Below are 10,350 nucleotides of genomic sequence, written 5' to 3' on the forward strand. Positions count from 1 at the left end.
AGCAGGCTGGAAAAGTGGGATTGATACAGTTTTTCATACTAAGGTGGACCAGGAGTCTGTTGATTGGTCAGTCATTGGGTTAATTTGTTTTACAATGTGTTCAAATCAAATCAAGCTTTATTTATACAGCACATGTCAGACATGGATGCAACACAATGGCTTCACAGGAAAAAACTATGAAAATAATCAGAAATATTTAGTACACAAATATGAGGATAAAAAACAATAACAACTGAAAGACTAATGAGCATTGTAAGGAAATGCCATTGATTAAAATATCAACAATATGATGCAATATCCAACCCAAAATATAACTTGTTTTTTAGGAGGGGCTCTGAAAGACACTATGGGGGTGTCCACTGGAAGTTGACTAGTAACAACAACTGGGACCTAAAAGACACCCACCATGAGACCCACTAAATCTGCCCAAGAAGAGGAAAACAAAAGAAAAACCCACACCAAACTTAAAGACAGGAAGCAAACCAAAAAGGTGGAGCAACTAAAGGTGTTGACTCTCCACATGTATCAAGACAACTGGAGCACTGGGCCAGACACTCTTAAATAGAACCTGGACCAGCTCAGGTGAAACACCTTCCCACTAACGAGATGGACAAGCCAGCACAGGTGTAACACATACCGACTAACGATGTGACACCAATCAGTGCGTCCTACGTGCTAACGAGCTAGACGCGCTAACGGGCTAGACGGGCTAACGGGCTAGACCTGCTAACGAGCTAGACGTGCTAACGAGCTAGACGTGCTGACGGAGCTAGACGGGCTAACGAGCTAGACGGGCTAACGAAGCTAGACGGGCTAACGAAGCTAGACGGGCTAACGAAGCTAGACGTGGTAACGAGCTAGACGTGGTAACGAGCTAGACGGGCTAACGAAGCTAGACGGGCTAACGAGCTAGACGGGCTAACGAGCTAGACGGGCTAACGAGCTAGACGTGCTAACGAGCTAGACGGGCTAACGAAGCTAGACGTGCTAACGAGCTAGACGGGCTAACGAGCTAGACGGGCTAACGAGCTAGACGTGCTAACGAGCTAGACGTGCTAACGAGCTAAACGTGCTAACGAGCTAGACGTGCTAACGGGCTAGACCTAAAGTCCAACCTCAAAACCAAAGCCTGTAACACCTTCCCCCTTAAGACAAATATATCCTATATTTTTGTTGGACAAGTTTGCTCACCACCAACAGAAAACAACTTCCATTTCACATTTTAAATCAACTACAATGCTTCACCTTCTACAATATAATCACTGGCTGTCAACAATTAAAAACAAGAAAAAAACACGTATTTCTAAATAATAATATACAATAGGATTATTTTTCTCCTTTTTCTTTCTATAGAATCCTAAATCCCACTAGCTTCTAGAACTCTCATCTTCCTAAAACTCACTAGCTTCTAGAACACTCATCTTCCTAAAACTCACTAGCTTCTAGAACTCTCGTCTTCCTAAAACTCACTAGCTTCTAGAACTCTCCTCTTCCTAAAACTCACTAGCTTCTAGAACTCTCGTCTTCCTAAAACTCACTAGCTTCTAGAACTCTCGTCTTCCTAAATCTCACTAGCTTCTAGAACTCTCGTCTTCCTAAATCTCACTAGCTTCTAGAACTCTCGTCTCCTTGGAACGAGCCCAAACAAAACTCATCTCCAATACGGAAAAACGTGCAGCCAAAATAAATAAAGATCCATAGCAACGCACTAGCTAAACGCAAAACACAAATCTTATATCCATTTGGGGGGGAAATCAGGTTGAACCTGCTCTTTGAAACTAACACAACAAAACAAAAAACACATGGAAATGGAGATATATTTCACCTCACTGGTTAGAGGACAACCTGCAGAAGACAGTCAGCTACATTTTGGAGTGATGCAGTTAAATTTAGGGGTCCCTAAACAAAGGAACACAACACTTATTTGTCATAACTCATCGATATCATGTTGAAATCAATTGTGCCGCGAGGAAGGAGATGAGGTTGCACGTCCTGTTAAAACTAACAGCTCAAAAACCACACAGAATCTGGGAATAGTGTGTACATCCCTGGTTAGAGGACAATTTGTAGAAAACAGCCAGATACATTTTGATTCCAGTGGGTCACCAACATGGTAAGTGTAACACAGCTCTTTTTTTGTTAGTCACTTTTTGTTAAATCTCATAAATAGTAACTCTTTCAATTCAGAGCCTAGATTTTCCCCCTGAGGCTAATATCCATATCATGTTGAAATCAATAGAACAGGGGACAAACGTTTAGGGTTCTACATTGTGACATCATTAATATACACCTACTACAATGTTAAAACATTCTACAATGTGACATTAATTCATTGATATCATGAAACAACTCCTTAATGTATTTTCTGATGTTTGATCAGAGGTCTTTTATCAGAGAATCTCTTGTCACATTGACCACAGCCAAAATATTTCTCTCCTGTGTGTGTTCTCTGGTGCACTGTCAGATATCCAGATAGACCAAAACTCTTCCCACATTGACCACAGCTATAAGGTTTCTCTCCTGTGTGTGTTCTCTGGTGCACTGTCAGATTGCTAGATTGACCAAAACTCTTCCCACATTGATCACAGCTATAGGGTTTCTGTCCTGTATGTATTCTCTGGTGCACTGTCAGATTGCTAGATTGACCAAAACTCTTCCCACATTGACCACAGCTATAAGGTTTCTCTCCTGTGTGTGTTCTCTGGTGTAATGTCAGAGAGCCAGATGTAGTAAATCTCTTCCCACATTGAGTACAGCTAAAAGGTTTCTCTCCTGTGTGTGTTCTCTGATGAATTTTAATGCCTGATGAGGTGCATCTCTTCCCACAGTCAGAGCAGCAGTGAGTTCTCTTCCCTGTGGATCTCTGCAGGTGTTTCTTGAGGTGTTCTGATCTGGAGAGACTCTTCTCTGCCTCTTCAGCATCATGAGGTTGTTGAGGCTCCACAGAGGATCCAAGATAGTCCCGTCTCTCTCCTGTGTGAACAACAAAGTCAGACAGATGATTAAAGGCCCACAACAGCGGTAATCCACTGTAAAAGGTGATGCCAACAGCGTAGCCATGATGTTGTACAACAATTGACATCTGTAATGAATGTTAGAATTATTTGACAATTGTCTTAAAATGAGCAAGAATAGTCATATTTTGTCTTGTTTTCACATTCGTAGTAACATTACGATTGTAGGCTAGAAATAAGTTATTAAAGTTGATGAAACTCTAAGCAGTGTGCCAGACTACTTTTGGTCTCCAATATAGGCCCCTTTCTGTGTTTGCTAAAATTGCGGCACGAGGGCGATGCACATGCAATTTTGTTGTAGAAACCGATAGTTATGGATGTACTATATCTGGTAATGAGGAAACCACTAGTTATGGATGTAGTATATCTGGTAATGAGGAAACCACTAGTTATGGATGTAGTATATCTGGTAATGAGGAAACCACTAGTTATGGATGTAGTATATCTGGTAATGAGGAAACCACTAGTTATGGATGTAGTATATCTGGTAATGAGGAAACCACTAGTTATGGATGTAGTATATCTGGTAATGAGGAAACCACTAGTTATGGATGTAGTATATCTGGTAATGAGGAAACCACTAGTTATGGATGTAGTATATCTGGTAATGAGGAAACCACTAGTTATGGATGTAGTATATCTGCTAATGAGGAAACCACTAGTTATGGATGTAGTATATCTGCTAATGAGGAAACCACTAGTTATGGATGTAGTATATCTGGTAATGAGGAGACCACTAGTTATGGATGTAGTATATCTGGTAATGAGGAAACCACTAGTTATGGATGTAGTATATCTGCCTGGAGCAAAAATGGTGAGCAAAGATTTTAGTTTTTCACAATGTATTCTGAAAGTGAATGGGGGAAACTCAGGGGAGTAACCTCCATTTCCAGGTTGATGATGAGTTCATTTCACACTACTTTGGATTATAATTGTAAGACTCATTTGAATCTCCTGCTTAATATGTTTGTGTTATTGTCGCAAATCAACTGCTTTGTACTTAAAAAACACTTCAACCAGTAAAATGCTCTTTGGCTTTTCCATCAGCCTGACAATGAGGGTTTGTACACTCTTTGCCAAATTGGCCCATAACTTCACCTAACAACAAACATACCTATGTAATGAACGAAGAAGCACTTTGGTTGTTGTTGCATGACACACATAGTGTCCTCTAGGACCCATAACAATAACATAGACCTACTGTAGGACCCATAACTTCACCTAAAAACATAGACCTACTGTAGGACCCATAACTTCACCTATTAACAACATAGACCTATTGTAGGACCCATAACTTCACCTAACAACAACATAGACCTACTGTAGGACCCATAACTTCACCTAACAACATAGACCTACTGTAGGACCCATAACTTCACCTAACAACATAGACCTACTGTAGGACCCATAACTTCACCTAACAACATAGACCTACTGTAGGACCCATAACTTCACCTAACAACATATACCTACTGTAGGACCCATAACTTCACCTAACAACATATACCTACTGTAGGACCCATAACTTCACCTAACAATAACATAGACCTACTGTAGGACCCATAACTTCACCTAACAATAACATAGACCTACTGTAGGACCCATAACTTCACCTAACAATAACATAGACCTACTGTAGGACCCATAACTTCACCTAACAATAACATAGACCTACTGTAGGACCCATAACTTCACCTAACAATAACATAGACCTACTGTAGGACCCATCATTTATTTTTTTATTTCACCTTTATTTAACCAGGTAGGCTAGTTGAGAACAAGTTCTCATTTGCAACTGCGACCTGGCCAAGATAAAGCGTAGCAATTCGACACATACAACAACACATGGAATAAACAAAACATACAGTCAATAATACAGTAGAACAAAAGAAAACAAAAAGTCTATATACAGTGAGTGGAAATGAGGTAAGTTAAGACAATAAATAGGCGTGGTGGTGAAGTAATGAAGTAATTACAATATAGCAATTAAACACTGGAATGGTAGATGTGCAGAAGATTAATGTGCAAGTAGAGATACTGGGGTGCAAAGGAGCAAGATAAATAAATAAACACAGTATGGTGATGAGGTAGGTAGATAGATGGGCTGTTTACAGATGGGCTATGTACAGGTGCAGTGATCTGTGAGCTGCTCTGACAGCTGGTGCTTAAAGCTAGTGAGGGAGATATGAGTCTCCAGCTTCAGAGATTTTTGCAGTTCGTTCAAGTCATTGGCAGCAGAGAACTGTAAGGAAAGACGACCAAAGGAGGAATTGGCTTTGGGGGTGACCAGTGAGATATACCTGCTGGAGCGCGTGCTACAGGTGGGTGCTGCTATGGTGACCAGCGAGCTGAGATAAGGGGGGACTTTACCTAGCAGGGTCTTGTAGATGACCTGGAGCCAGTGGGTTTGGCGACGAGTATGAAGCGAGGGCCAGCCAACGAGAGCGTACAGGTCGCAGTGGTGGGTAGTATATGGGGCTTTGGTGACAAAACGGATGGCACTGTGATAGACTGCATCCAGTTTGTTGAGTAGAGTGTTGGAGGCTATTTTATAGATGACATCGCCGAAGTCGAGGATCGGTAGGATGGTCAGTTTTACGAGGGTATGTTTGGCAGCATGAGTGAAGGATGCTTTGTTGTGATATAGGACGCCGATTCTAGATTTAATTTTGGATTGGAGATGCTTAATGTGAGTCTGGAAGGAGAGTTTACAGTCTAACCAGACACCCAGGTATTTGTAGTTGTTCACGTATTCTAAGTCAGAGCCGTCCAGAGTAGTGATGCTGGACGGGCGGGCAGGTGCAGGCAGCGATCGGTTGAATAGCATGCATTTAGTTTTACTTGCGTTTTTTTTTACATAGATGGCAATAAAAGTTACTTTTAGATTTGTATAATTTTCATTTAGATAGAATGTAGATTAATCACAGGCAATGATTTTGAGATACTATTATAAATGAAATGAAACTGTTCCAGTAAAATGTACATATGAAAATCACAACTGGCACACAGATTGGTAGAAATGGTCAGATAACTTGCCACTCAGCTGATGTAAGAAGGGCTATATAAATACATTTGATTTGATGATGGAATATTTGATTATTTTGACTGCCAGAGCGAGTCTACCTCTGAAAATAACATACAGTCCTTGGACCTTGAGGAGTAACGGGGGCAGCAATCAGCAGTAGAAACAATATCAAAGCGTACTCCCTGCCCGTTTCAGTAAAAAGCTGAGGGATGGAGCTGGAGAAATGTAACCATCCATGATATCAACATTATAGTTTTAACCATGTTTTGAGGATATACAGTGTTTGTTAATATTTCCTGACAAACATTGGAGTAAAAAAATGCTTATATTTTGGGTTCTGATGGGGTACGACAGTTGAACTAAGCTCATGAGGCATTTATAAGTGATTTCTTCAAGAAACAGATGGGTACATATCATTAATGTATAAGTCCCAAAATGGATGTAACAACTGCTGATTGCCCCTTTAAGAGAACATCTTGGGCTAATCTAATAGGAGATATTGAGGACTACAGTATTTCAGGCATTGTCATTGGATGCATTTGATCAATTGTTAACGTTTTGTTGATGGTCCACTCTTGATGTTCTACACGTTACAGTGTAGCTTCAGCCATTCCTACAGAACAACATTAAAGTGTAGAACCCCTTTACTGCATATTGGTTCAACGACTGCAGAGACGGTACTTACTGGTGTTAAACAGATCTCCAACCTCCTCTTCTTCCTCCAATGTGACAGTCATCTCCCCCTCCTCCTCTTTCACTCCAAAAACTGAATCCTCCTCTTTCTCTTCCTCCTCTTCTTTTACAGTAACATCCTCCTCCTCTTTCACTCTGAACGCGTCTTCCTCTTCTTTCACTGTAACGTCTTTCTCTTCTTCTTTCACTGTAACAGCCTCACCCTCTACTTGTTTTTGTATTGTAACAGCCTCCTCTTCCTCCTCCTCCTCCTCCTTCACTAGAGCTTCTTTCTCCGTCCAGCAGACCTCCTCTTCTTTAGCAGGAGAGTAGCTTAGTGAACTCATGGTCGGGGATGTTAGCTAGCTAGCATTAGCGACTAGCCTAGTTCTAAGCTAACTTAGCAAACCAGCTAGCTTACAAACAACGTAAATATATAATTAAATGGGTCAACAAATACATACGACAGAAGTGTGTTTAATACACAGCGACTAATATACACCAAACCAGTGTAAAGAGCGTGAATGTTGTAGCTATGTTTGCTAGAAAGCTACCGAGGTGTCTGACTAGCTGTTGTTGTTGAAGGAGCGTCCCGTCCACTAGATTATACGTCACACTGGCAGCATCGCCTGAACCTAAAAGACGCACATCGCCATCTGCTGACTGGACGAAGCAACGCAGTTGAGGAACCAAACGTTTATTTTTCATTTATTTCAGAAAAGTTTAATATTATATTAAGTCGTTCAAAGAGAAGCATGTGTTGATTGATTTGTGTTTAATGAGTGAGAATTTAAAACCAACTTTACACCCACTACATATTTGCATTGAACCATACTTCTGACATGGATCATTTTGATCCCAGAGGCATATCTTTTATCATGGCCAAAATGTGGTTTATTCAATTCTTTCAATTTTTCATGACTTTGTCAATCAACTTGTTCTTAATAAATCTAAATCATGGTTTAGTGTTTCTGTATCAAAATGGACTTTTAACAAATTCAAATCCTTTGGAGTCATTTTGACCCCAGACAAAAGCACCTTTGATAAATAGGACGTTTATTTCAAATCAAAATCACATTTTATTGGTCACATACACATGTTTAGCAGATGTTACTGCGGGTGTAGCGAAATGCTTGTGTTTCTATCTCAGACGGTGCAGTAATATCTAACAAGTAATATCTAACAATTTCACAACATAGACCCAATACACACACATCTAAGTATTTGAATCTAAGTTTCTCTGTAGACATGATCCATCCCACCAGATGGTGGAGGGGCACCTGTATCAGTGGTTTTGACCAGATAGCCGCCTGCAGACACACTGTATAGTGCCTCCCATGTACTCTCCTAAGATTGGACTTTTCTGTACCACGTATCACATGACTGTGTACAAAACTGCCAATGGTAGAAAACTCTACCAGCGGTATACAGTGCATTCGTAAAGTATTCAGACCCCTTCACTTTTCCACATTTTGTTACATTACAGCCTTATTCTAAAATTTAATAATTTTTTCCCCTCATCAATCTACACACAATACCCCATAATGACAAACCAAAAACAGTTTTTTTTTTAAAACATTTTTTCAAATGTATTTACTTGAGTATTCAGACCCTTTGCTATGAGACTCAGAATTGAGCTCAGATGCATCCTGTTTCCATTGATTATCCTTGAGATGTTTCTACAACTTGATTGGAGTCCACCTGCGGTAAATTCAATTGATTAGACATGATTTGGAAAGGCACACACCTGTCTATGTAAGGTCCCACAGTTTACAGTGCATGTCAGAGCAAAAACCAAGCCATGAGGTCCAAAGGAATTGTCCATAGAGCTCTGAGACAGGATTGTGTCGAGAAACAGATCTGGGAAAGGGTACCAAAAACTTTCTTCAGCATTGAAGGTCCCCAAGAACACAGTGGCCTCCATCATTCTTAAATGGAAGAAGTTTGGAACCACCAAGACTCTTCCTAGAGCTGGCTGCCCGGCCAAACTGAGAAATCGTGGGAGAAGGGCCTTGGTCAGGGAGGTGAACAAGAACCCGATGTTCACTCTGACAGAGCTCCAGAGTTACTCTCTGGAGAAGGGAGAACCTTCGAGAAGGACAACCATCTCTGCAGCACTCCACCAATCAGGCCTTAATGTAGCAATGATTCAATTGTCAAAATGTATTTCAATGGACAATTCAGTGAACTGTTCTGTGAAAGGTGTTGGCTAGAGATGACATGCAGGAGCTCGCAGGGATTTGTAGTCTTCCATGTCGTCTACTTTGATGCTAATTAGCTTTTTAGAATCCGAGAGTAAAGAGACACAAATATAGGCAGCAGCTACTCTTCTACTCTTCCTGGGGTTTATTATGGATCCCCATTAGTTCCTGCCAAGGCAGCATCTACTCTTCCTGGGGTTTATTATGGATCCCCATTAGTTCCTGCCAAGGCAGCAGCTACTCTTCCTGGGGTTTATTATGGATCCCCATTAGTTCCTGCCAAGGCAGCAGCTACTCTTCCTGGGGTTTATTATGGATCCCCATTAGTTCCTGTCAAGGCAGCAGCTACTCTTCCTGGGGTTTATTATGGATCCCCATTAGTTCCTGTCAAGGCAGCAGCTACTCTTCCTGGGGTTTATTATGGATCCCCGTTAGTTCCTGCCAAGGCAGCAGCTACTCTTCCTGGGGTTTATTATGGATCCCCGTTAGTTCCTGCCAAGGCAGCAGCTACTCTTCCTGGGGTTTATTATGGATCCCCATTAGTTCCTGTCAAGGCAGCAGCTACTCTTCCTGGGGTTTATTATGGATCCCCATTATTTCCTGTCAAGGCAGCAGCTACTCTTCCTGGGGTTTATTATGGATCCCCATTATTTCCTGTCAAGGCAGCAGCTACTCTTCCTGGGGTTTATTATGGATCCCCATTAGTTCCTGCCAAGGCAGCAGCTACTCTTCCTGGGGTTTATTATGGATCCCCATTATTTCCTGTCAAGGCAGCAGCTACTCTTCCTAGGGTTTATTATGGATCCCCATTAGTTCCTGTCAAGTAAGAAGTATGGTTAGGGAGCGGGCCAGCCTGCCTGAACCATCCCTTTCAAGCAAAAGGTATAAATGATGGGTTATGAACTAACAGGTATAAATGATGGGTTATGAATTAACAGGTATAAATGATGGGTTATGAACTAACAGGTATAAATGATGGGTTATGAACTAACAGGTATAAATGATGGGTAATGAATTAACAGGTATAAATTATGGGTTATGAATTAACAGGTATAAATGATGGGTTATGAATTAACAGGTATAAATGATGGGTTATGAATTAACAGGTATAAATGATGGGTTATGAACTAACAGGTATAAATGATGGGTTATGAACTAACAGGTATAAATGATGGGTTATGAACTAACACATCCCCTGCGAGCCCAGGCATTTCAATACATTCAGGATTTCTTACGGTCCATGTGCAATGTATATGGTTATCTCTGTCTCTCTCTCCATCTCTTCTTTAACAAGCAGCCATGTTGTTGTCATTCCACTAGGGACCTGTTTTCAGCATTTTAAGTCTCCAGTCAATAACCGGTGCACTGGAAATATCCCTCAACACCCTTTACACATGTACTGCACTGGGATTATCCCTCTACACATGTACTGCACTGG

General features: G+C 41.0%; 1 protein-coding gene across 1 annotated transcript; it reads right to left on the minus strand.

The window, feature by feature from the left end:
* Positions 1 to 760: 760 nt before the first annotated feature.
* LOC145876239 (uncharacterized) lies at positions 761 to 8,050 on the minus strand. The gene is made up of 2 exons (XM_082972027.1): positions 8,044 to 8,050; positions 761 to 2,973 (listed from the first exon to the last, which is right to left on the minus strand). The coding sequence occupies exons 1-2, from the start codon at positions 8,048 to 8,050 to the stop codon at positions 2,354 to 2,356; spliced, it is 627 nt and encodes a 208-aa protein (XP_082828153.1). The 3' UTR covers positions 761 to 2,353.
* Between the last annotated feature and the right edge of the window lie 2,300 nt (positions 8,051 to 10,350).

Source organism: Salmo salar, unplaced genomic scaffold, assembly GCF_965601325.2.
Source record: "Salmo salar unplaced genomic scaffold, fSalSal1 ptg000519l, whole genome shotgun sequence".
Taxonomy (NCBI): Eukaryota; Metazoa; Chordata; class Actinopteri; order Salmoniformes; family Salmonidae; genus Salmo; species Salmo salar.